Source organism: Nannobrachium achirus (genome assembly GCF_963921795.1).
Source record: "Nannobrachium achirus genome assembly, chromosome: 17".
Taxonomy (NCBI): Eukaryota; Metazoa; Chordata; class Actinopteri; order Myctophiformes; family Myctophidae; genus Nannobrachium; species Nannobrachium achirus.
This window is the reverse complement of record NC_137824.1, coordinates 33,356,711-33,384,632: the sequence shown is the minus strand read 5'-3', so window position 1 is coordinate 33,384,632 and position 27,922 is coordinate 33,356,711. Positions and strand designations below refer to the sequence as shown.

At 41.3% G+C, this 27,922-nt stretch overlaps 2 protein-coding genes across 2 annotated transcripts in view; one reads left to right on the top strand and one right to left on the bottom strand.

Moving 5' to 3' along the window:
• Positions 1-528: 528 nt before the first annotated feature.
• Positions 529-13,096, bottom strand: zc4h2 (zinc finger, C4H2 domain containing). Its single transcript, XM_080745701.1, has 5 exons — positions 12,947-13,096; positions 10,663-10,834; positions 9,668-9,840; positions 4,015-4,177; positions 529-2,201 (listed from the first exon to the last, which is right to left on the bottom strand). The coding sequence occupies exons 1-5, from the start codon at positions 12,997-12,999 to the stop codon at positions 2,088-2,090; spliced, it is 675 nt and encodes a 224-aa protein (XP_080601827.1). The 5' UTR covers positions 13,000-13,096; the 3' UTR covers positions 529-2,087.
• A 13,312-nt stretch (positions 13,097-26,408) lies between these two features.
• Positions 26,409-27,922, top strand: part of LOC308301455 (moesin-like) — a gene marked incomplete at its 3' end in the record, with an annotated part of 28,388 nt that continues 26,874 nt past the window's right edge. The window contains exons 1-2 of the mRNA XM_080745452.1: positions 26,409-26,450; positions 27,220-27,303. Coding sequence (XP_080601578.1) covers positions 26,427-26,450; positions 27,220-27,303 — 108 coding nt within the window. The 5' untranslated portion in view covers positions 26,409-26,426. The remainder of the gene's footprint in view (positions 26,451-27,219; positions 27,304-27,922) is intronic.

The window sequence follows — 27,922 nt, the reverse complement described above, 5'->3', positions numbered from 1 at the left end:
TTAATACTGATGATTAATAGGCACACGTGCTTTAACCAGACCGCCTGGGTTTCATCCAGTCTTATTACGACCCCTTTTATGGCTGTTCTTTTGGTTTTTACGGTGTGGCACCGTAGGAGGCGAGCTGTCTAGGAGAGGGTCTGTGAGTGAGTGAGTCTGTGTGTGTCCGGGGAACGCTGCCAGTAGGCCAAGGAAGTATCTCCATGCGTTTTCTTTCAGGCATTTCTTTTATTTAACTTTATATTTTATTCTGTAAGTCAATTGGCTGCGTTTACATGGGCAGGTATATTCCACTTGTATTCAGAATGACTGCTCATTCAGAATAGAAGTAAGCCATTTACCGTGAGAGGGAGTGGGTTGTTGGCTGATTTACCACTGTTTCAGGGTTGTGCCACGAGCCGCAGGCGAGTCACAATCCAGTATTTGAACACGTGACTAGAAAAAGTGGTAGAAATGCTCATGTAAACACCTCAGAATGGAATAGAATATTGCATTCCATTCCGAATGAATTTTCATTGGGGTTTGGAGGGGTGGTATATGCAGTTTGAATCGGAAAATATACTTTTATTCAGGTTCCATGTATGAATCTCTGTTCAGAATGAGCTAATTCTGAACGAATAAATATTGTCCATGTAACCGTAGCAAACATAATGAGTATCAGATTGGGCTGAAACCTTGCCCAAATATGGAGTCATATGTCACAGATGACTGATGTCAGACGAGCCACCCGAAGGCCAAGATCCACATGGAAGCCATGCAGTCGTTAGACCCATTAGTCTTGTGTTAAAGTTTAATCACTGCTACTGCTGGAGTCCCTGCTGCTGGTGTACCTACTGCTGAAATGATCACCTCTCCACAAGATTGTTGTTGTTGGGGGACTTTTCTTACTGAACATTTGCACATAACGCTGAATTTGACCTCTGCATTCACCCATTCTACTAGAGCTGTGGCTGCCATTAATACGGCACCCGGGGAGCAGTTAAGTTAGGAGATGATTAGTCTCCCCAGACTGTTGGCTCACACAAATATCATGCCTCTGTGCCTAGCGGTCTGCGCTTTCAAAGCGCTGAAAATGTGCAGAAATTAAAGCTGACGGCCCGACTCTATGCCACATCCATTTAGCCTTGGCAGCCGCGTAAATAAGACCTACTTGACATCACACTAGACTACTAGCTTGCTGCTTAGCAGAAATCCAAATTCTAAACTATTTTTTAATTCTAAACTATTTTTTAAGGTTATTTTTAATCATATTTTTGTGAATGGAAAGGAGAAACAGATGACAGCTTCTTGTCACGACTTCTGAGAGGCGGAGATACATTCCGTAGCATTTGAGGATAATTGAAGAATTATCTGGCTTGAGAGGCTGCGGCACGCCTTTTGTCACAGGGATTTTGTTCAAAGAAAGCCAATGCACCCTACTATAAGTACAAAATCAACATTTATTCGTGTATCATTGTATTAAAGTTTAACATACAACACTAATCAGAGCAAACAAGTGTGGTTTCCTTTACCTGTATGCTGTAAACATTAAAACAATACTGCGGCTTATTTCACTTTGAATAAACCCACTGGAGTTTTATATCGTCACAAGGAATTACAAGACAGCCATGAGGAAACAAGCATGCATAGCAAACAATTAAATTAAAAAGGTACAAGAAAAATATAAACATGGGCACATTTAACTTTTTTTTCCTTTCTCACATCGTTATTGCAGTTACGTGGTAAGGGGTCTATTCAACCTAATACAGAGGTTACATACATATCAAACACACTCAAAGCACTGGTTAGAAATGAGAGAATGACATTAATACCAGACCTTCAAAGGTCTTTGGGCGGCTTATAAACAATGGTGTACCACACCTTGAACTGTGTACGGAAGTTGTTGTAAATCACAGATCTAAGATCAGCACGGTCCCAATCAGACCCCCGTCTCAACCATATATACACAGTAAAATCCAGAGATTTTACAGTGTAGTGTACTACTGGTACACTGGTACTGAATGTGCTAGGCTGGTCTTAGATCAGAGCCTCAGACCAGTTCCCTTTTTAACACTAGCAGAGCTGGGAGGTGGGGTTAAGAGTTAGATCTACTCGTCTGGTTTTCTCTTGGGCTTCTTGGGGTTGCGTGAGCGACTCTTGGCCTTGCACAGTGGGCAGATGGGAGCGTTGCGGTGGATCTGCTGGTGGCATGACAGGCAGGCCTGGACAGAAACAAAAGATGGATCGATAAGATTGTTTATTTGTCCTCGCAATTAAGGGAGAAATTCCTTTCCACAGTAGGCGACGCACACCTGTAGTGGTGAGGAGGGGCCGGTCCAACAAAAATAAGCAATGAAAATAAAGAATGTCACAGCACACCCAAGAGATGCTCACAGTCCGAACGAATCAAGTCTCAAGGCAATATATGAAGGCATATCTCACTCACGGCATGGCAGAAAATGGGTTCACACAGTCCTAACTGCAATGTCAGAGGAAATTAAGAATTTGAAGAACACAAAGTGAGAAGGTCATGACGCCTACACCATGTGCCATGTGCCCACCACCTCTGAGGCTTTGTCGAGCATCGACAATGCTCCAGCCAGTTGGTGACAGCTGAACATGAATGATTAAGTAAACTGACCTTTCCAATCACTCACGGTGACTTGTCTTTTCAAAATATTCAGCAAACGGCAAGTTAACCAGGGTTAAATAGCCGACGGTGAGCTACGCATGTTTGTGAACCATCATCCATATGCAGTTATGCCCTCTGGGGTCCGCTTTCAGGTGCTGGATGAAATTAGATGTGGTCGAGCCGGAATATTTGTATTTGTACGCCGTTCACGTTGCGCTAGGGCGATTTGGGCCTCGTGTGAAGCTAGTAGTATTATAGCTAAATGTTAGAATGAACGGCACGACAGCGGACTGCACTGCCGTGTTCGCCATGGTGTTGATTGCTGCAGCTCAGTCAGTGATCTGTGGCTAATGCACGCCCCAGATGCATAACGTTATGCATAATAAGAGAGAGAAGGTTGACTTTGTCGTACAACTAAGTACAACAGCTCTGTCGGCGGAAACCTCATTATGTCCAAAACTGTTACTATTCAGGATTAAAATTCAGGAATGGCAAATGCAGCAGATCTACAAGCTCAAAACGCTGACTTCGTGCAGCGTTTCAAGCTCGCAGATCTGCTACTTTTTATGCTTTTACACAGTAGGGCATTCATTTACGAAAATAAACATGGAGATAAGGTTTCTAGCAGTGGTTCCCAAACAGTGGGTCGGGACTCATTTGTGGGTAACGGAACAATCTTTATGGGTCACGACTCAAGTAAAAATCAAATTATCTTTTCCTAGACTTTTTATATAATTATTTGTAAAATAATGTTACATTTTAAAACAAACAAATGAGAAATTCCATTAATACAAAATAATAACAATTAAGTAGTGAAAATAGCCGATGTACACGCTCGCAACGTGGCGCGAAGCGACGCGTTGTGCGCTTGTAGATCTGCCATTTTCACTAGTTTGGGACCCAGGCAAACGTCTTAATCTCTCTTTTGGGTCTCGACCTGAGAGGTTTGGGTACCACTGCTCTGCAGGAAGCAAGTGGTTAACCCATTTAGAATGGGTACACATTATTGTGTATCATTATTTTATGCTTTAACTATTGAAAAATAGCAGATATACAAGCTCACAGCGCTCACGACCCGATTCTATAAGTGTCTTTTGAATCCTTCTAAGGTTTTTTGAAAAACCTATGTTTCTATGTCAGCAATCTGGCTAGCCATCGTCAAAGAAAAGGTCCTTTTCACTTAAATGGAGCTCAGTTAGTCTGTTCTTGAGAGACTACTATGTCAGTGGTTCTCAAACCTTTTCATGTGAAAGACCCCCAAAATTATATTTATTTGGCCACGGACCCCCATCTCAAAATATTTAGTTCCAGGGACCACCCAGAAGCCAAATTTGAGTTACAACCGTTCGCTTTGAAAATACATATATTCAAAGATTTGCACACATTTTCACGACAGTACGTACCTTCATAGGTGGGGGTTGCTGCCTAAAGGTGGCCGTCTGGCGGGCATCTTGCTTCCTGGAGACCTGGAGCTGCTGGGCTGCGGCCGCAGCCGCCGCAAGGGATTCTGGGATGGTGGGCTCGTGAGGCTCCTTCTGCCACTCCGCCTTTTGCTTCTCAAAGTAGCTATTGAAACCGGAGAGAAAAGGAGAAGAATCGGGTTGGCGTCGGATCATAGACAGCATAAAAAGAATGAAATCACAGTTCAGATTACTGCTAGTTTACAAAGGGAAGAGAAGTATAAAGGGGAGACGAAGGGAGAAAAGCAAGCACAAAGCGGGCTTAAATTAAAGTGCACCCCGGTCAGCCTCACACCATTCTCTACTATGTAGCATTTTGGAAAAAGTATAGTCACACTGAGTGAGTTTGTCTGTGCACGCGTGCGTGACTGTGTGCGCACGTGAGTGCGCACGTGAGTGCATGCTTGCGTTTGGTGTGCTGGCAGCGGCAGACAGCGAAATATATTTGTCCTTGGACTTTATGCCTGACTGGCCCACTTTCAAAAAGAGTATGATATCTAATTTCATTACTCCCTGCTTTCTCACAAAAGGGTCGCGTTGTAATAGAGTGCAGCAGAAATTTGATGGCTTTAAGAGCATTCAAGATTGAACACAGATTAAATGGGTCCTATTACCTGTAACGAAGTGCGTAAGCGCACAAGAACACTCAATTAACCAAATAAACAAACACACACCGGCACTGTGCATTACAGCACTTTGTGCAAGTACAGTACAGTTCTGAGCCATGAATTACTAAATACCCGAAGAACCTCACACGCGTCAAAAGAGTGGCTTCAAAGGGAAGCTGCGGGCTGGACAGGAGCCATCTCCACAAGTCCATGACAGTTGCCAAGTCACGGTGAACGAATAAATAAGAACACCACTTTGCCAGCAAGCTCTCCTTGCACAATATGCCATTTGGTCCACACACACACAGTAAGGCCGTCTATAAATGGAAAGCACATTTGTGGATAGACATCTTCTCTTGTTAATTTCTTTGTTCTGAAAATAACCACACTTCCTTTCCTAAAATGGAACATTAAAAAGGGGTGCCCGCTGGGCTAGCGGTCCAGGCGCATATCACATAATGCTCTGATGCATGATAGCGTTTCATGGGTTCGAATCCCCATCCCGTTGACCTTTGTTGCGTGTCAATCCCCATCTCTTGTCAGTCGACTGTCCTATCAATAAAGGCATAAAAGCCCCAAAACTAATCTTAAAAAAAACACTAACAGGCTGGCACATTATGTAATCCACCCCCAATCCTCTGTCTCACTGGTCTCTACTTGTTCCCCTACTCCAAATCCCTTGGCTGGATAATTGCAGATCTACAAGCTCATGAGGCGAGTGAGTGTGTTAGATCTGCTATTTTTGCCAAATATTCGCCTAATATGACATAGTAGGACTGTATTGGTATCCATGTTAGTCATATAGGCACGGCAAAGGCAGTTGTATTTGTAATATATAGCACACACATTTGGCCCTAAACCATTCAAAGCTTTATAGACCAACCAGTAGTATTTTGAAATCAATTCTTTGATGCACAGGGTTGGTATTGTTAGGGACTGGAGCAGCAGAGTATAGAGCCTAGACCAGTGTTCCCCGGTGGGGGCGGGGTGGATGTGAGGCAATGTCTATTTGGAGGTAATCCAACAATTTAACCCATTTAGGCCTAGAAATTATTGACTGCTTTAACCAGTGAAAAATAGCAGATATACAAGCTCACAGCGCGGCACCGAATGCCGCGCTGCGAGCTTGTAGATCTGCTATTTTTGAAAAAGTCGTGAAAATGTGTGCAAATCTTTGAATATATGTATTTTCAAAGTGAACATTTGTAACTCAAATTTTGCTTCTCGTGGGGTCCCTGGAACTAGATATTTTGAAATGGGGGTCCGTGGCCAAACACATATCATTTTGGGGGTCCTTCAAATGAAAAGGTTTGAGCACCACTGACATAAGTCTCTCAAGAACAGACTAACTGAGCTCCAGTTAAGTGAAAAGCACCTTTTCTTTGACGATGGCTGGCCAGATTGCTGACATAGAAACATAGGTTTTTTCCAAAAATCTTAGAAGGATCCAAAAGACACTTATAGAATCGGGTCAAAATTCAAATTTTCGCGATTTTTCAAAAATAGCAGATCTACAAGCTCGCAGCGTGGCACTCGGTGCCGCGCTGTGAGCTTGTATATCTGCTATTTTTCAATAGTTAAAGCATAAAATATTGCGTCATAATGTGTTCAGGCCTAAATGGGTAAAGCGCAAAATCATAACTTGCTGTCATTCACAGTATGCCTGCATGTATCGATTTTCGTTGTACAAGGAGTATACAGGGCTGGCTTATTTGGGGTGTTCCTTTTAGGCAGGGTGTTTAACTGTACTTGTGCTGTACTACATTTCTTTTGTTTTGACTATACTTGTACTGTTCATTTTTATCTAATAAAATATTCGATCAATCAATCAAGATATAAGAGGGGGCTCCAAGGATAAAAGTTTGGGAACCACAGGTTTAGACTCGTTGGTTCTTGGTTCCCAACTTTTATCCTTGGAGTCTAGAGTCTAGACCACCCAATGCGGTTAAAATGAGGTGAGGATGTGTTGTTGCCTGTGTATTTTCTGCTGTCCCATTGTAAGCTAGAAGCTTGTCTGGCATACCAGACTCCTCCACACTCCAGACTACCTGGCATGTACCTCCCCTCACATTGACCCAATGTTGAATGTCGAAGCTTAAAATAATAACCGTGTCACACCCGATGTGAATTACTAGAACGTGAAAGTAGTCGCGAGAATGTGGAACTTATTGCTCCAACTATGTAATCCATGTGTGTAAAAAAAATATGTCTTTGGCAGCTAGTAGTCTTAGCTACACCAGCATTGTTGATGTGATGCAGTTTTTAAAAAGGCTCCAAAGGAGACAGACGGTAGGGAGAGAAGGGCTTTGGTGAGATTGTCAGGGGAGGAAGGTGGTTGGTGGCAAATTCAAAGCCAGCTATTTTAATGAGCTGTTGGGTGTACAGCTCTTCGCAGGTCTAAAATGATGGTCGCGAGCACTAATGGACCTGTGAAATTCGTTCTCAGACCCAAGATTTGTTCCAGGATATTACAGAACTGACCCCGACAGTCCATACAATACACAACAGTCGGGGTCGGTTCTTTAATATCTCGGAACTAATCGGATCTCGTAACACATTTCGAAGGTCCGAAATGACGAACCGGACCCCCAATGGACCCGTGAAATTCATTCAGAGATCTGATTTGTTCCGAGATATTACAGAACCGACCCTGACTGTTGGGTATTACATGGACGTGACAGACCAAATAATTACAATTCCTATTAAAAATGCCATTCGAGCAGTAGATGCCAGTTACTACTCCATAATGGAATCTAGCAGCTAAATTGCATGTTTCACCTCGATAGGCCTCCAACTACCGATACCTTTCTTAGAGATTATTCTACCGATTATTTTCTTTCATGTGTATATTTGTATACATCAATAAATCGATTGTTCCACTTAAGTGTTATTTCATCCTTCTGTGTCATGCCATCTTTTGTCAACTAACAATGCAACACGTTGTTGGTGGGCAGACCGGCTATTTTCCATGAGTTTTCAGGTTTCAATAGTTTTCAAATTTGTTTAAAAAGAATTCAACCTTTCACTTATAATGACATGCCCAAAATAGTGATTATTATATATATTAAATTAACGACTATCTGTATGTTTTATAATCAATTTAACTCAATTTGTTCGATTAACTGTTGCTCCCTTATCTCTCGAATCAGTGAAACTCAGCTACTTTTTATCCCCCATTCTGCGATGCAGTAATCTGATCTTTTCTCTTCTGGCCAGCGCCGAGTACGGGACTTGTAGGATCCACTTGGGTATTACATACCCAATTGAATTAACCATAATAAAACACAGACCTGAACGGTTCAGATAGTGCTCTAGTTCGATGTGTCCACAGTAATACAGCTTTTTAACAGTTACATGTACAGTTAAGAATTATAATATTCAGAATATACAACAGTAAAACCCAATTATTATCCAGGCTGAAGTAGACTGTGGCAGTAGGACTTAAGTACAGTGGGACCCACCTCAGTGATTCCAGGGTAGTGGCACTGAACTCAGTGATTCTAAAAGACCCTTGAGGGCCTTGTGCTGTACTATCTAAAAGGTTACCAAGAGAACTCATGCTACCCTCCTCCCCCATATAGTCTGTCTGTAGGTCGTAGCAGTCAGGCAAAGTTCAGTGCTCTAATCTGCCAGGGGTAGACATTGCCAGCATGGGACTGCACCTTGGCCCCAAACACCCTGACACCCTTGGCTCCAATGCTGGGATTCTGTTCCGTTAATTCCAGCTCACACCATTCCAATGGCATCATCCTCCAACCACCGTCCCCACTTAACCAATCTCTACAAGCTCACAATGCTTGTAGATCTGCTATTGTTTTCCAGACAAATTTGAAAATATCTGGAAAAAAAAGTGGTTAACAGTGACTTCAAAGTCACTATTCAGTATGTGTCCATATTGTCAACAGAAAGGTACCTAAAGGCACTTCACACCACTTTAAACGATCTAACTTGATAATCCTGCTTTGTGAGACAACTGACAGCTGAAATGTTTGTACAGTTGACAAGTGTTTCAGTTCAGACTGTCTTCAGGTTTATAGTTACAAGCCTGAGGCTGAAGACATTATATTTGCAAACATGAACTGCTAAACAATGTGAAGACGATACAAAATGAAAGTAGCTATTGATTTGAGGATTCCCAGTTGCCATGTATGTAATTTTTCCCTTTAAGTTAGTAACATTATTAAACTAAACGTTTTAATGAAATTTAATGTTTCCAGTTGTCATATAGGCTAATGTGTCTAATTAAATCCAGGTAATAGAGTGCCCCGCAGCCCCGGATGCGACCAGATTTTATCTCCTTGTAAAATACTTCCCGGCTCACACCCAAAATGCCGTATTTGAGCTTAGTGTTCTTCAAATCAGACACAGCACAAGTGCATTCTCCCCCTCTCTCTCTCTCTCTCCCTCTCTCTGTCACACACACACACATTCGCACACGCACGAGGAGACTGTACACAAACTGTTAATTAACTGTCCTAAAGCTGCACTCTCAAAAGAATATCCTATTATGTTGCCACGACCTGCAATTAAGGATTATTCTGAAGTGTCTATTTTTGTGTTCCATTTCTCAACAAATTGTGTTCCATCAAAACTGATGACAAATCATGACGCACGCAGCCATGCATGAACTATTCTGAAAAATGTAGCTACCGAATCTGCTTGCGCAAGATGAAGCTGGTAGGCTATATAAAATTAGTATTACTCCTTTATGTTCAAATATTTTATATGCTATATATATATATAAATGGATATAACACACACACGTTTAGTATGCATGTCATATTCATGGGTTTCACGGCCATGTTGAGGATCAACACAGGTGTTCTGGCGCCAATCAGACAAAATTGAAACACCTGTGTTGGTCCTCAACATGGCTGTGTAGGACTACATTTGAAACCAATGAATATATGTTTTATACTGTATATGCATTCTTAAACGCAGCACTGCTTTGTGTATTATTTGTGTGTGCCGTGTGTTTGGGTACTGACTCAAGTGAGAGTTTTTCTTCTTCTTCGTTGAGGTTGGGGAGTCTGTGCAAGCCCAGCGCCATCCTGAGGGCATCGACATGATCCTTCAGGGGTTTGTATTCGTCATGGAGGCGACGCGTGGTCTCCAGCAGCTTGTTCAGGTCATTTTCGGACTGCTTAATGGTACTCTCCATCTGAAACACCACCAGAAACAATATTTACAGCAGAATTGACATTTCACATACAGTATTGCACAGATGTGTCAAAGAAATATACAAAGTTTGGCCAAATCATATATCTCTAAATACATTGTATTTTGTTCTTGTGTACAATGTGTTGCTCAAAGGCATTTTTTGACAGTATATGGATGGATCAAACTATGTGGTAGTTAATAGTAACCTTGTAGTAGTTAATAGTAACCTAAACTAGCTTGTAAAATAATTTTCGATTTTACAAACTCAAAACGTGTCGCTTCGTGCCGCGTTGTGAGCTTGTAGATGGGCTATTTTCACTACTTCTTAAATGTTTGTTTTCTAATTTATGGAATTTCTTAGATTTTTCTTTGATTTCTTCATGGATTTACTGAAAAACATAATTTAATTTGGTTTTTAATTCATGAAAAATGAAATTTTTTGGGAATGTTTTTTGTAAATATTTTGAATACCGGTATGCGAGGCGTTGTGAGCATGTAGATCTGCTATTTTCTGCATGTAGATCTGCTATTTTCACAATAGAACCGTGTTATACAAAATGTAATGCCTCAACTCTTAGTGCTCGTCAGTTAAAATATGATTATTTTGGGGGTCGCTGCCTAAAAAGGTTGAGAACCACTGATCTAAGGAGCTAAACTCCATCAGCCCCATCTGAAATTGTATTAGAAACATGAAATGAGAAAAATGCTCTCTATAAAAATCTAAATTTTGAGAATCTAAATTTTGAGAAAGTCGACTAGTTGGATGTTGGCACTTTAGCTGACTGTTGGGTCTCATCCGTATGGTAGTATGACGGTACCATACCACGTTGATGTCAGCATGGATGAGTCGCAGCTCCTCCACGTGAGCCATCTTCTCCTGCAGCAGCAGGTCCATCTCCTGCTTGTATTCCTTCAGGTGCTTCTCCTCAGACTCCAGGGCCTCGAACTCCGTCTTCAGACGAGACTTGATCTTCTGCATTTGGATGGTCTTGTTCCTGCAGGCCCAGGGAGACACGACGTTAGGGCTGTCATGACATTATGGCATTTTACACTGACAATTAATTGTCACTGAAATCATTTGCGATTGACGATTTAATTGCGTTTTTTGTCGTTGACATTTGACAATTACATTTCTGTTCGGCTTTGAAGTTGCACATGACACATAAATATACAAAGAAATGACTGACATATTTGACAACTTTTTTACAGCTATTTCTACTATGTTTGAAAAAACATTTTTCAACATGGAAAGGATTGTGAAATAATTGCGATTAGATGCTTATGTAATAATAATAATGACAGGCCTACACGACGTGTGATGCATCACAGCTATATCAGCGCCATCATTCGCTCGGTCAGCTCTCGGTCAGCGATTTATTATTTACCAGCGTTTGGTTTTTAACACCGAAATATCATTCATAACAATTTCACAGCACAATGAACACAATGAAAATGTCAGTCATATACAGTATATATACAGTTCTTAGTCATATTTGCACCTAATATAACAGTAATAACAGTCATTGTTTGATGATATTTAAAGCCAGTTTTGCAACATTTGTGTAACTCCTAGATTATGTTTTGAAAAAAAAAACAAAAAAAACAAAACAGTATTGTTATATTTTTACCACCAGGAACTTTAATATACACAAAAAACCTCCTGTGTTAATTTATCCACTTGGCAGTCTCAAAACATACACATAACTGATGATTATACAGCAGGGCATGAATTTTACGGAGGCCATGGCCGTCGTTGCCCCTCAGTTTGGCTTTGTGCCCCACAAAATAATGGCATGACCTGAGACCACAGTGGCCTTAATGCCCCAGCAGCTGACTGCACCACTTTCTCCTCGGTCTCTTTCTTGTCAATATGTAGACACCAGTGTCTTTTGAGATTCTGAATTCCTAACTCCCCTGAGTCGACATCTTTAAACCAAACCAGTGATTGGTGCATGGTCAAGCATGGATCAGATTGTAAATATACCATAATTTATTTAAATGCAGATAGTCATACATTTTAAATCATCTTTAACCCTTAAATTAAATTAATTATTTCAAAGGACTAAAATCGTGTTTCATTTGATGGCCTTCTTGCCCTGGCATTTGATTTGTCCTTTGTGCCCTCAAAAAATGGACAACATCAAAGGCCAAGTGGCCTTGCCCCTAAAAAGACGACATTCTAGGCCTGATATACAGTATATTATACACCTAGCTTCCCTGCCTTTAACAGCTGCTAGTAACAGAGAGCCTATTTATTTGTAGTAACCAGTTCCTTCCACCACTGCACACAGCTAAATGGCCCACTGGTTTTCAACCAGTGGACCATCAACCAGTGGACCACTCAGAGGGGGTTCCAGGTGGTCCCCAGCCAAATGATGGAGAGTTGGTAACTAAATGGACCCTTAAAGATATTTAGAGCCCTCAAGAGTTAAATTATTGTTAAACATCTGCATTACTTAATTTACAAGAAGCCTACACAATTAGAGAATGTATAAGAATTGTTATTTTGATGAACGTTTGCCTGTTATCTCCATAGAGTGTGGTACCTATGGTACCACATTGCTACATCATGGAATTGTGGACAATCCTATCCAGGGACAACAAAACATTTAAAGTTTTGGATCTGAGAGGCTAAATCTCATCAAACGGTGGTCCGTGGCTCAAATGCCCAATAAATAATAACAATCCTTGATGTGAAAAGGGTTGAAAACCCGCTGGCCTAACCCTATCACATCTGGCATTAGTTGATCCACATCTGGAAGGAACGATAAAGCAGTTCAAGACAAGAGTCTCTGCTCCAATATTCTGCATTTCCTTTGGAAAATGTTGCCAGCGCTGCCCCGGGTGAAATAAAAACAAAAGCTAGAGACAACAACAACAACAACAACACAAACACAGCAGAGTCAATGCAGCAGCATCAGCTAACCCGGCTAGCGTTAGCATTAGCCAGCTCAATAACAAAAGCCAACGAGCAGCTATTGTGTTGTTGGCCCCGGCTAACAAGAAGCCACACACAGTCAAACGCACGCCGCCGGGGCCTCTCTGCAGCCAACATGCATGCACCGATAGGATACACGCATCCTTTTTTTGATTCGATCAACGCTCACCTGATCTCCATGATGTTCTCTAACTTGCACATGATTTCTTGCTCGTCCGCCATGGTTCGTCAGGTTGAGGTTCTATTCGGCAGACAGACAGACAGACAGACAGACAGACAGACAGGGCCACCGGGATAGCTGGCTGCGCTCCTCCTCCTGTAATAAAAACACAATAGCCGGCGTGCGCGCGCAGCAGACGGGAGCGCGCACGCAGAGGGAGACCGGTAGACTAGTGTGGCTACGTGGAACAACTGAACTGACCTCAGCTGTGTGGATGATGGGTATGAGTTCACCTGGAGAGATCAGATAAGATATGCTACTCAAATTACTATTAATAACACTGATGTGTTTAAGATTAAGATAACAGATTTTAAAAGGCGGATAATGGATATGTAGGTACATCATGTCCTGCTCAAATGCACAGTAGTAGCCTATCATAATATATCCCACTCATGTTTTTAAAATGCACATTAGCCTATCATAGGCTAAGGCTACTAATATATCCCACTCATGTTTTTAAAATGCACAGTAGCCTATAGGCTACTAATATATCCCACTCATGTTTTTGAGCGGTGGTCACACCGTCTCCATAGCGTGGCCGTGTGTGTATCCGTGTATGTATGTGTGTGTCTGTCTGTCTGTCTGTCTGTATGTAGCCTAAGTTATTATGTAGCCTGCAATACCTTTTCTGACCACACATGTTAAGGGAGGGGCGCTGTTGTCAGGCACACTCACATTCACACACACATACACGCACGCACACACACACACACACACACACACACACACAGCCTCCACCGCTCAGTTCACACCAGTGTGATTTTTAAAATGCACAGTAGCCTATCATAGGCTACTTATAGTCTACTGTAGGATCAGGGCTTGACATTAAGGCTTGTCCTGTTGTCTGGGACAAGTAATAAAATCCTTCCAGACAAGCTCATCCTTTTGTTATTTTTGCGACCGTAGGTCGCAGTTTACTGTCAGAACCGGCATAGCTTGTCCGTGTCCATATGGGTATCGCCTGACACTGTGGTTCCCCTGACACACATCTGTGTGGCTGGTTCAGACAGCGATCTCCATGTAGGGGTATAAAAGGGATTGTATGTACGATGTCAGATGTGATAGACGTCATACGATTTTCACATAACGAATAACTGAGTAAGCATGTTTGGGATCTCACAGCATATCTCCATATACAGTACATGGATCTCCATGTATGGGTAACTGGTCCGATATAGGCCTACATCACTGGCCAGACGGCCAAGACACGCCTCGCCCTAATGGATGAGGTCGCTTTTCGCCCTGAGGCGTCTTACCGGTTTATTCTATTTCTGACTCCTATGCATGCATTAAAGAAAGAAATTACTGTCAAATGTCTCATTTTTATCCGGACAAGTGACTTTTGTGCCCGGACAAGTGAATGGGAAATGTACTTGTCCAAAGGACAAGTGCCTCAAAAAGTGTCAAGCCCTGGGGAGTTTTAATTTGTATTTTATCTTCTTTGTTTGTGTAGGCTATTTGTTGCACAGTTCTGTAATAGTGCTATCTGTTTGTTGCGTTTTATACTGCTCTGTCCTTGTCTTTCCCAGGCCTCACTTTGACTTGCAAATGAGGTCTCCTCAAACACCAACGTGACTCCCGAGGTTGCATACATACATGCATACATATAGGCTTACTCATCATACCTGCCAACTCTCCTAAATTTAGCAGGAGACTCCTGATTATATACTTGACCATTTCCCTGCTGTACTTCTGAATTTTATTTCTCCTGAAAATATCCTTAATTTTGGACAACTCAACCCAGACTTTATGGTGAAAGTGAGCATGCCAATGGGTGTTACACGTCCCACTGATATGCAGCCAGGGCCATAATTTGAATACTGAGTCAGTGAATATAAAGTGAATTCTTAGTCAATGAATACTAAACTGGATGCTAAATCATTGAATACTAACTGAATACAGTCAATGAATACTAGGGAACCCCCTCAAGGACTCCTGCCTTGGGGGTCCGTGAACCACACATTGTTTTATGTGGCTTGTTGCTGATGTTTATAATAGTGTGATAGTTTTTGTGTTTTATTGTCTTTTAAGTAAGTTGTAACAATATCTGTTACAGTATGAAACCTTTTTATGTGTGTGTGTTACATTAGTATTGATAGTTGGCATTCTTGGGTAAAATAAATGATAACAGTTCCCAGGGCAAATAACTTATTTAAAGGACAACTAGTAAGATGCCTCAGGGCGACAACCCTAAAGGGGCGAGGTTGCGCCATGTCTTGGCCATCTGACCAGTGATGTATGTATATCGGACCAGTTACCCATACAGTATATGGAGACCCCTGGTACCCATATATGGAGATCCATGTACTCTGTATATGGAGATATGCTGTGTGACCCCAAACATGCTTGATGCTTACTCAGTTATTCGTTATGTGAAAGTCCTATGAAGTCTATGACATCTGACATCATACATACGATCCCTTTTATGCCCATATATGGAGATCCTGGTCTGTAGAACCAGCCTGGTCTGTAGAACCAGCTGTGTTGGCCATCTGCCTTGGCCATATATGGATTCTCTTCGTGTGGTAAAGTATGTGGCCAATGTGGCCTCCATATATGGGCATTCCCATATGAAGTCCTGTTAGATATGGGCTTAATATTGATGACACCAGGGATCTCCATTTATGGTTTAAGGGATTCTGTTGTGGTTCCCCTGACATTACAGTGATGTCAGAGCAGCAAACCCATAGACCGTAAAAACGTCCAGACAGACAGACGGACGGACGGAGACATGATGTGCCGTTTCACATACTAAACTAAATAAACTAGACCAGGTCAACCTGGTTGTGCCAGACCCCCTGTCTGTCATCATCATTTATGACATCATGCCTTTTGTAGGCATGTCATCATCATGTCATCATCATATATACCCTTTATATAGAAAACCCGGACAGACAGACCGACATTTGCTTATGTAGGCCTACCCATTTCATGGGTCTGGCAACTAGAGGATAGATGGCTCAGTTATAAGCTGTGTGACAGAGCGTGCGAGCCATGTTCGGTGCTGTCTGCACGCATGTGGGTGGGCACTCTGTCGAGGTGCCAACTTGCGCCTTGTTATTTATGTCAGGTCGCTCCCTCATTGGCTAAAGGCCCTGCCTTTGTACTGTCGGCCGGAAACAGATGACACCGAAAGTAGTAGGCTATACTTGCGTGCTCTGCTGGGCAGTGCTGGTGCAAGCAATATTTTGATAAACATGCACTGCACCTATTAAGAAGACCTAGTGTAGAATCAAAGACAGAGCAGGCCTACCTTGATTCACACAGCATCTCAGCATTGTGTAAAGACAGGATTCGTCTATATTCTTGTGTTGAGAGACACAACATTGGCTCTCCTATACAGCTCACAAATAAATGAACCACAGCGGTTGTTTATTCACTTGATCGTACTCAAACCCGAAAGCCTTTTGTAAATGCAGTCAACAACACCGGTTCTTTACCATTCGACAATATGATCCCTAATCAAAACGATATTTGTCTTGCACTTCAAAAGCTGCAGGGCATTTATTTGAGAACCCATAGGACTCCCATTACAATGTTATTTCCACTAGCTGTCTCTCTTCCTGTTTATCGTCCGTTTTCATTTAGTATTTGTTGCTCCACTGGTGAGGATAATCTAGATCAACTTTGTCTAAAGTTGGCTGTTCCAATTATTACTGAGGCTCTAATCACTCCATTTCTTCTGGCCAAAGAAATATAGCATTGGAAATATGCCCATGTGATCTGCAGTTAGGAAACACTTTTTATCAATCTGTCAAAAGCTTTTGGCTGTTGGCGTATGCTTGGTTTCACAAGTTGGCCTAGGCCAATACTTGTCTGTCATTGTGTGAAATCGGCAGTGGTGGAAAAAGTACAAAAAATGTAAGTAAAAGTATCAATACTGCAATATAGAAATATTGTGTTAGGGTGACCTCACACCAAAATACCTAGAGTGGAATCCGCCAATGCATTTCAATGTTTTTTTGCCAGTAGAGGATTTCTGCAAAAAAAAAAAAAAAAAAAAACGCTCCATTCTCATTGAAATGCATTGGCGGATTCCACTCTAGGTATTTTGGTGTGAGGGCACCCTTACAAGTAAAAGTCTGGAATTCAAAATGTATTTGAGTAAAAGTACAAAAGTAGGCATATTGGCATCAAAATGTAGTACCAAAAGGACTCATTATTTAGAAAGGCTAATTTCAAGTTTTCAAATGTATTTAAATCTTTTGTAAATTGCAGATATACAAGCTTGTAGATTGGCTATTTTCAAATAGTTGAAATCTCTATAGTTTTGTTTTGTAATAATCAATCTACTAAGTAACTAGTCATTAAAGTTTTCTAATAAATATAGTGGAGTTTATTTGAAAACACGCTCACCAATTGTTTGTTCAAATAATTTATATTTAACTTTCCTTTTTTTTTTTTTATAATGGAAGTCTATGTGAACGGGAGATGTCTTCTTCTGATGGGTCTAGCGTTGAGAGAGTACAAGTAGGTCTCGGTGGGGCTCGATGAAAAACCTTGCCTTGCAGCTGTGCCAGAAAATCGGCCTCCTGTAGGGTACAGAAACAGTTAGGAAAAGGGTTGGGTTCTTATCATTTTGGGTCTATGGTGACATTGTCTATAATGCTGCAGCTAATAATTATTAACTTGTATCTGTTTCCTATTTAGAGGATTTCGTCAGATTGTAGGAATTCAGATATGCCTTTAGGCTATTAATAAATATGTCACTTATCACTGTGCACGTTATGATATGAAAACGTCCTTATCTCTCTGAGATGTTGTCATGGAACAATGGGAGCTATTCTACAAGATTTATATCTCATCTCAAAAAAGCGTGAGACCTAAATTTATGCCACAAGGCTCAGTTGTAGGTCCCACGCTTCTTACTGTTTATATTAATGGACATTGATCATAATCTTAATCCTTCTGTTCATCTTTACGCAGATTATAGGCCTATTGTGCATTGTCGAGCAAGTACTGTTAACCTGGCATTTGAACATCTGCAGTCTACATTCAACACCACTCAGTCTCATTTGTCCCATCTTAACCACTTATACCATATCTACTTCATTGCCGGTGTCCCCCAGAGTCACATTGCGATATTGTGAGATTAGATCAGATATTTTTGCCAAAATGTTTATCCTAGCATATGGAGGCTAGGGGTCATGTGGTTAAACCAGTGATGATTGCAAAACCACGGCCATGCATGTTCTTTTCTAACAATGATATGGTGCCAACCTTTATTTTAAATCTCATATTGATCATCTTCCCAAAGTGCTATATAAATTTGAGATATTATTATTATTGTTATGTAACGCCCGGGACCTGGGTCTCCCACGTGAAAATCCAACATCTTAACCATCAGACATGTGATATTGGACTTTTGAGGCCATCAGGCTGAGGCAGTGAGTCACCCTGCCAGTGGCGTCAGTTCAGCAAAAGCTAGGGTATGGCAAAGATGGGAGTCCTCATGGAAAAGAGGTATTACATTTTGTATAACACGGTTCTATTGTGAAAATAGCAGATCTACATGCTCACAACGTTGTGAGCATGTAGATCGGCTATTTTCACAATGTCTGAAAAAAGTTTTGTCCGTTTTTTACACATGTTTCTACGGTTTCTTGGGCTGGATATGGCAGCCTGGAACGGTTGTTCAAGTGCAGCTAAACTTGGCATGTTAGTAAACGAGCCACAATTAACAATAATGCATTGCACCTGTGCAGTTGACCTGCAGAACCTGGGAATATACCATTGTGTGGAGAATATAGTTATAACCTTGTAAAAGTGACCATTTTGTTACATTTTGCATTTGTAGTTACAGTATTTTACTGTAATTTAACAACATAATAACCAGCACAGATAGACAAAGAGACATTAATGGATTTATATTTAAAAGTAACTTTAATTTTCCCCCCTGGGTATGCATACCCCTGCCATATCCCAATTGACGCCTCTGTCTGCACCCTGCTACAATTATTATTAACATTTTTTATCCCCCCCCCACCCACCCCCCAGGAACAAATCCTGATTTTCTTTCAATGCCAGGTTCGATGGGTTCACTCGTCTCAGGTGCCACCTACTTGCCTCTCCTGGATTATGGGGACTAGAAAACTGCGCCCTTCAAGCGGTTGTCCTGCCTGAAAGCCCCCCCATCATGATCCACTGTACACGTGTATGTTTCCATATATAAATCCATCCTTGGACTGCTGCCTAGGTACAGTATCTACTATCTATCCACTTTAAGTACATGTCGTGTAAACAATGTGGACCACAGCCTACGCTCTGGTGGAAAATATACTATTTATTTTTTTACTTTAATTAAAAGTATCAATTTACTGCAATGTAGAAGTACTCTGTTACAACTAAAAGTCCGGAAATTCTAAATGTACTTGAGTAAAAGTATGAATGTGTTGGCATCAAAATGTAGCCTACTTATACCAAAAGTGAAAGTACAGATGTTTGAAAATAGCCGATCTACAAGCTCACAAGGCGTGCATCGTGGCGCGTTGTGAGCTTGCAGATCGCTATTTTCAAATAGCCTAAATAGTGCTACAGTGGAAAATGTATGTGTTTTTTATATTATAATTTATATCTGTAAAGTAACTAGTAACTAAAGTTTTCTGTAAAGTAACTAGTAACTAAAGTTTTCAAATACGGTAAATGTGGTGGAGTAAAAGTAAAACATTTGGATCCGAGATGTAGTGGAGTAGAAGTAAAGTACTCAAGTGAAATAGCCTACACATACCTCAACGTTTACTTAAGTAAATGTACTTAGTTACTCTACACCACTGGGATTCATCGCTCTCTCTCTTCGTCCCCTCAGTCTGTACAGTACTTGGTAAAAAGGCCATCTCTTACCCTGCTCCTTCAACCTGGAACATGCTGATTCCCCTTGAACATTATGTGTAAGGTTTGCTCTTGCACGTCCTGGGATTTACACTGAGACTGGCAGATAATTATTTTTCTTTTTAATGCCCCTGAGTCTTAGAATGTCCTTCAACACACAACTTTGATTCAATGCCATCTTTTGCAGAGTTCAAATCAAGATTACACACCACTGTGTGTAGATACTGTATATATCGTCATTGTCGGGTGAAAACCTTGTATGTCCAAAACTGTTCGTTTTGCATTATCATTTTAAAAATGATTTAAATTAGTGAAAACGGCCGATCTACAAGCTCACAACGCCTCGCGGTGCGAGGTGTTTTGTGCTTGTTTTCACTACTTTTGTGCGACGGCCTTGTATGATGAAGCAGGGCTTTACTTTGGGAAAGAACGTACACATTTGAAACTTGGAGATACAAGGTTTTTGCCCGACAGTGACGATATTTATATTATAGGGCCTATTTAGTTATTTGGATACGTAGCTGTTTTTATATCCTGTATGTTTGTCTTATTAATGTTTTCTGTGTTGTCTTATTAATGTTTTCTGTTTCCTGTCTTTATATTGTCTGCTCGTCATCACTGTGAATTAGGGTAACGTCAGTGCCTCTTGAGAATAAATGAAGGTTTGAATTTAAAATGGAAAATAAAATATAGGCCATAAGTAAAGGACAAACCAAGGGTCACCCAATAGGCTAGGTGTCCAACCAAACAGCACCATATGTGTGTCAGGATGTCAATATGTTCCAGTCCCTGGCCACAGTTGAGCAGACTGGAGCGACAACAAACCGAACGCTATATTTGTTTTTGGAACTTTCAAAAGAATAAGCAAGTGAAGTGATGCAATAGTGGCGCAATAGCGGACATCAGTGTAGCCTACTGTCCGCGTGGGCAGGTCCATGTGAAGCTCATTGTGTGTGACTGTGAATGTCGCACAGATGTCTGTTTGACGTCGGCATGCATCGACTTCGCCTGTCTAAAGGTGTTTAGTAAATTACCAAAGTGCTTATTTCTCCCTTGGTCCCTTTCTGCCCAAAGACAACTGCATTCAGTCAATGAATGCATGATATTTATTAAGACACAATAAAGAAAAACATATTAACCATTGTTAGAAATTAGAGAGATGTGTTCAAAACTCTGCCAAGAGGCATAGATCACTCCATCTTTCTGTCTGTCTTTCATTTCAATCCATTTATAGTGTCGAATCACGAGTTGTCCCAAGACACAGAAAACCAATGTTATCCCCCCCAACCCTGAGCATGCATTCCTTTTGCAATGTGACAAGCAAAAACTAAAACTTAAAAGGGCAAAGAGTCTTCAAGCAGAACCAAGCTCTAGGGTGGGCAGCCATCTGCCTTGAACATGGTGTTGTTTCCCTTTAAGGTTTGCAGGTAACCCATTTGACAATAATTGCTGCAGAATTCTGTGGTTCCCTCTCCTCCACTCTGAGCCAGGTCAATAAAATGAGCAGGGGAAAGTGTTCCTGGATAGAGTTTAATACTAATTCCTAATTGACCAGGGTTGGTTTTGTTTTTGGTCTAACCTTTTCTCCCCTCTACACCAACTAAAAAGGGGCGGCATAGCTCAGGGGTAGAGAAACCGTTATTAGAGCACGAAGGGTTCCCAGTTCAATCCCGGGCTCCCCCAGAGTTAGTGTCGAAGAGTCCTTGAGCAAGACTCTGAACCCCTAATTGCTCCCAGTGAGTAGGTTGGTGCCTTGCATGGTTTCCTCCGCCACCGGTGTATGAATTTGTGTGTGAATGGGTGAATGTAATGCACAATCTATGTAAAGCGCTTTGGATAAAAGCGCTATATAAATGCACCATTTACCATTTACTCTCTCGCCAACAATATATTGACAGTTGAGATACGTTTTTGTGCCATACTTTTCCCAGATAGATTATTATCTAATAGCCTAAGTAAGTTACTTGGCTGTAACTTCAAAGTGACCTATACTACCATTCTGTACCCAGGGGCAGGGGTTGACACTAACTGTTGCCCGACTGCCCGTGGCAAGTCATTAAAAATGTTTGTGCAAATGGAGTTTACTTTCAGGTTGCCCGATGGGCAAGTTTGAATAACCGTCTTTATTAAATATTATTGGTTATTTGTGAAAGAACAAACAATGCTACCGTTTTACAAGTAGCACTCATTTAGATTTTGAAAGTGACAGTTTGTTGCACACTTGGCAGCATGACCTTTGGGCAAGTACAACCTGACCTGTATTGCCCCGACAGGAAAGTGCCCCTGAGACCTTAGAGCCAACCCTTTGCCAAAGAGTATTGACTCTGTTTTGCCAAAGATGGAGAGACAACTTATTGTCCGATCATAATCAGATGCTGATTTTGCGGAGCTCTGCACTTATTGTTCTACTTTTAATTTATCATGATGAGAGACTAGGAGAGCTGAATCACCAGCAACAAGGACAGGGAAAGGAGGAGGGGAGCGAGTGGGAGGAGAGAGGGTGAGAGGAGGAGGAGGAGGGGATGAAGAAGCAGGAAGAGAGAGGGCGGAGAAGGGCCAGGAGAGGGGGAGAGAGGAGAGAGGAGCCGTAGGAGGTCGACCACCCGCAGTCTGAGACAAAAGCAGCTACAGTATAACTTAGTTATGAGCTTTATCAAAAAGGAACATTTTTAGTCTAGCCTCAAATGCAGAGAGGGTATCTATCTGCCTCATGGACCAAAGCTGGGGGAAGGTTATGAAAAGGCACAGGGCAAGGGGGGGGATGGGGGGGAGGGGGTATAACAAAGGACTTTCATTAAGATGCAACCAGAGTAGGATATGGAGACAAATCTTTGGACAGTGAACAACACAACGAAAAGTAGTGTGACATTTTGTCATCACTATAAGACTAACATGGCATCACAATGAGGACACGCACGCACGCACGCACGCACGCACGCACGCACGCACACGCACACACACACACACACACACACACACACACACACACACACAGACACACACACACACACACACACACACTCAAGAGTCGACTGCAATATCTCTAATAATACTCTCTGCCCGGCCGGGAAGGCTGAAGGTCTATGCTTTCGCTCCTGTCCGTACTTCTGTGTGTGTGTCCATCCGTCCTTGTGTGTGTCTGTGAGGGGCTAATCTCCGGCACCGCATCACAGATCGGCGTGAAACGTAGTACTTTGACTCAAGTTAGGGTGACCATACGTCCCGGTTTGGGCAGGATTGTCCCGGTTTCAAGCTGCATGTCCCGAGGCATGGCGTGCATGAAAGTTGTCTACTCATCATTACAAATAAATCAACTTAAGCACACTATGAAATGAAACCGTATTGACTTAACACATACCAAAACAGCACTCATCATAACCATATCCTGGTTACGGTAAATAGCCTGAGGCTTGAGGCGGTTTTGCCAGACAAGGATCCATGTCACAATTGTTTGGACTGAAGCATCGAAACATCAGTCATGTTTGTCATTTTGTTTGCTAAGTAAATACTCTAAAAGAAGTGCCTTGTGCTCCAGGTTAGAAGGCCTAGGCCCTCTGCAGTGAAGCCCTCTACACAGCACTGTCTCCCAAACAGTGGGTCGGGACCCATTTGTGGGACACAGACCAGTTTTTATGGGTCACGACTGGAGTAGGGGAAAAAAAGTAGGTTCTACATTATATATATATATATATATATATATATATATATATATATATATATATATGTAATATATATATACATTCTTTATATGTATAAATCATTGTATACATTTTAAAACAAACAAATAAATCTAAGAAATTCCCTAAATAAAAACATAATAATTAGCGTAATAGCTCGCTGAATAGCTTGCAACGCAGCACGAAGCAGCTCGTTGTGGGCCTGTAGATCTGCTATTTTCACTGGATTGTATAGATCTACATTGAAAACTTAAATGGCATGTTTGTTCATGCATAATGAGTACTTTTGTTACTTTAAGTACATTTTGATAACAATAGTTTTTTACTTTTACTAAGGACATTTTTAATTCAGGACTTTTACTTGCAACAGAGTATTTCTACCTTGCAGTATTGATACTTTTACTTAAAGGGGTACTGTCACTTAAAGGGGTACTGTCACTAAAAGGTCATCTTAAAATATGAGTTGATATTTTTATGATGTCATTGTGGGAATGCGCAATTATAAGCCAATCAAATTAATTGACTGTACTTATAGACTACTTACTGTACTGGTCAGCTGTTGTTGGGGGGCGAGGGGCAGATTACACTGTGACATGAGTTTCAAACAATTTCAGACCGTTTTCAGAGAGACCACGTGACCTCTACTGTATCATACATACTATTATAATTTTGGCGCGTGTCAGCGGGCCTTTAAGTAACAAATGTGAGTTCATTATCCACCACTGACTGCATGGGGCTGCACCTGTCAGCAGGGAGTGTTGAATGGGAGGAGTAGGACAGAGGTGCTACATCCTCCCAGTGGGGGCCGCTCAATGACAGGTGAGCCTGTATGGGCACATCAGCAGTGGGAGGAATCAATAAGCCCTATTCACGGCCCGCCCACCTACTTCCGTTTCTCAGTATCCCCCGGGTGCTGACTTCAATTTAGAAGGGGAAACTATACTGGACTTAAAGCCAACAAATCGTTATTTCTAACGGTAAAGTAAATTATAATGCTTTGTGCCGTTTACTATCTTGTGTTCTTGATCATGCTAGCCGTATTTTATACTTTACTATTCGGAAATTGCATTAAATTTGCGATTTCTGTGCTAACTCTATAGGCTTATAGTAGGATTTTCCCCTTCAAAACGGGACTTCAGCACCCGGGGGATGCTGAGTGGGCGGGTCGTGAATAGGGCTAATTGGCATAACAACTAAAGTTGGGGTAAAAAGTAATTGGCTACTCAAAATTCATTAAATAAAAAAAAATTAATTAAAAATGCATTCAATTCAATTCAAAGGAGCTTTATTGGCATGAGAAAACATGTGTTTACATTGCCAAAGCATGAAGTGTCAAAATATATAATAAAAACAATTGAAAATGGGGAACAGATATTCAGATGATCCAGTCGTCTCCATGTATGGATATCCAGGGTTTGATGAGGTCAGTGTTGACAGCAGTGTAGTCAGCAGTCTTGATTTGCAAATGAATTCGGTCTTCGGAATTCGCCATATATGGAGCGTCCATATATGGGCATTGCCAAATATGGGTTTATAATATATGGGCATATATGGGCATTCCCACATATAATAAGATATGGGCTTATTATTGATGACATCAGGGATCTCCATATATGGGCATGGATATCCAGGTGATGATAGTCAGCAGTCTTGACAGTCAACAATGTGATGTCAGAACAGAGCTATAGACATTGAGGTATCACGATTTGTTCTTGCATCCTTAACTGCTTCTGGAATGGTGTTAGCTGTGAGTTACATTTTGTCCCCTATGTACAAACTGCCTACAAGAGGAGGAAAAACCGATCCGGGGTCTGCAATAAACTCACATGATCTGAGAAACATGAGGGACAATCTGGTCTCAGATCAGACATGTCTCGCTCTTGTGACATACATGGCTTGGTGTGGGATTAACCAAGAGAAAGTCTGCAGAACAATACAATGGCCCATTTTAATTCAGTCTTCTAATCCCAGTAGGTATTGCAAGCACTTTCATATGACTCCGTGGAGAATAGGTTACTGTGAACAACTCTCTCAAAGAAGAAATAACAGATAAAAAAAGGAAAGAAATAGAAATGTCTACTGTAAGTAGCTGCTTTTCATTACACTGATTTAACCTCACTTAACAGTCATTGACGTTTAGACAGAACCTTTGATTTACAGCTGTAGAATTCTGTGTGAGATTGAGGACCTTTTCCCCTTTTTTAACCACTTTTCTGGCGTGCATATTTTGGGCATGGACACAATCTTTTGGTAACCCCACCAAAGAATTGCAGATCTACAAGCTCACAACGTGCCGTGATGCGACACGTTGTGAACTTGTGGATCTTCTATTTGTTTGGGTGAAAAAAATAGGCCTTAGGTGGTTAATGTAGCAACGGTTTGTGTTAACCTGTATTAGGGTTTGTTTTTTCTTGGCGCAGAGTGCCTGTGGCTATCACTTATGCCCTGTTGTCAGCTGTTTTGTATTTGTTGCATTCGTGTCCTAGATTTCCCAAGAGCTATTTTCATTGTTACGTAATTTTTTTATTTATTTTTTTCCATTTAGCTACATGAACAAAAAAACAATTATGTCATATGAGTGGCACGCTCAGTCAACTGCAAGATGTATTGTTATTATTGTTATATTGCTTTTGTTTGATCTATATTTGATCTTCTCATTACTATTACATTACCTTTCACACTATTTGGCGTATATGAATAATGTAGCATACGATCTCTCCTCCACCTGCTTTACTTTAATAGTGAAATCTAATGTAATGTGATCACCGACCCTGGTTGTCCCTAATTAGTTTGCTGCCTTCATGCTTATGGTTCTGAATGTGCCTCGGGGGAATTGACCCCCGTGTTGTCACTTGTGCCAAAGACTAAATCACAATATCGGCTTCATGTTTTGACTGTAGTCCCCACCAACCTCTTGTGATTGGATGCTGCTGGTTGAACAGAAGAATGTAAGAAACACATTGTATTTCTCCTTGGTCTTTTGCTTTTCCCTGAGCACCTCCCCATGTACAATCATTTCAAAGAAGCAACACAACGAATGAACAATGTTACCGTACTCTTCCATCCTGCATGTTGATCTGCATGTCTCTTTAGGCTTGGTTCAGACCGCAGGCAAATCTGATTTGTTTCTCAATTCTGATCTTTAGGACTGTCCATCATGTTATTTTGACTTGATTAAAGGAAAACTAGGTAACTTTAAGACTTAATATACATGAGTAAATAAATTATTTAGCAGTCATTTCCCGTTATCAGTTACTATATTATTGTGCTGGAGTGTTTCCTTGCAGAAAGACACATCCCCCTGGCTGTATTTTGGTTCTGTTCCACTGTTTATGTTGACATTCATCCCTTAGAGGGACATTTTCGTCAGGGGGAGCTGGCCAGAGCTTAATTGCTCCATTTGAACTTCAAAGGGGTTGTGCACTGAGGTCATTGATTGGGCCATAAAATCGTCAAGTGCTCGTTAGTGCACTCTCTTATCAATGAAAGCATTAAAGACAACTACCTCTTTGATGCCTGTCATAGAGGGGAGGGGGGGTGTGTTTGTGTACACACAGACTTGCATAGTTCCCCTTTAAACCAACTATAAACTATATGAAGCAAATCTGGATAGGCCAAAAAATCTGATTTGGACTGTCAGTCTGAACATGTGACCTCTCGGGGACACAGATGGATGAACCCCTCATATTGTCACTGTCCTGTCCCTCTATTCCGCAGATCAATGTCCGAGTCACCACTATGGACGCTGAGCTGGAATTTGCCATCCTGCCCAGCACAACCGGCAAGCAGCTCTTTGACCAGGTACACTGTCCAGTCCCTTCTATAATGTAACAGACTACCACACAGATACACAGAGACCAATGAACATGTACTATAATAGTCTACATTGGTTAGTGACGCACTGTTTGGGAAGTGCTTGAAGTCATGCTGTGGAATTTTGCTTTAGGAGTTTTTTGATAACACCTCTGGTAGCTACGTGCAGGTTATTCCGTTCATAGCTTATTTTTGCTGCTAGCTTTGTTCCCTTTCCAGAAAAATAAATAAATAAAACAAATAAAAACACATTTACAGTTCCAAAGCACTTCCTGTGAGTGCCTATTTAATTTAGGGCAGGCATCAGAAAATACTCTAGAGAAGTGGTCTGGTCACTGATTTATGTTTAATGCTTATGTGAAAAATATGCAAGTGAAAAGTATATTAAAAGATTACTTTATTTTAATTGAAAACGTTACACAGTGGGACTTTGATATATAGGCTGAATTGTTGTAGAAGTGTGCAGAAGAATACAGAGAAGGTGGGCACTCCTGTTTTGATGCCATTTCCCCACAGTGATCACTCTTCCGAGGTGCCCAGGTTTCCCGTTGCCCACTCTGTTTTGTGCCCAGATTTCCCTAGTGCCCACTCTTCTCCCCCCAAAGTG

Bases quoted from the DNA above. Each gene is read 5' to 3' on its own strand.
- zc4h2 (XM_080745701.1), bottom strand. From the start codon at position 12,999: ATGGCGGACGAGCAAGAAATCATGTGCAAGTTAGAGAACATCATGGAG. The intron at 10,835-12,946 runs GTGAGCGTTGAT...CTGGGCCTGCAG, and splicing joins GAGAACATCATGGAGATCAG to GAACAAGACCATCCAAATGC. The intron at 2,202-4,014 runs GTACGTACTGTC...GTTTCTGTCCAG, and splicing joins AGCAACCCCCACCTATGAAG to GCCTGCCTGTCATGCCACCA.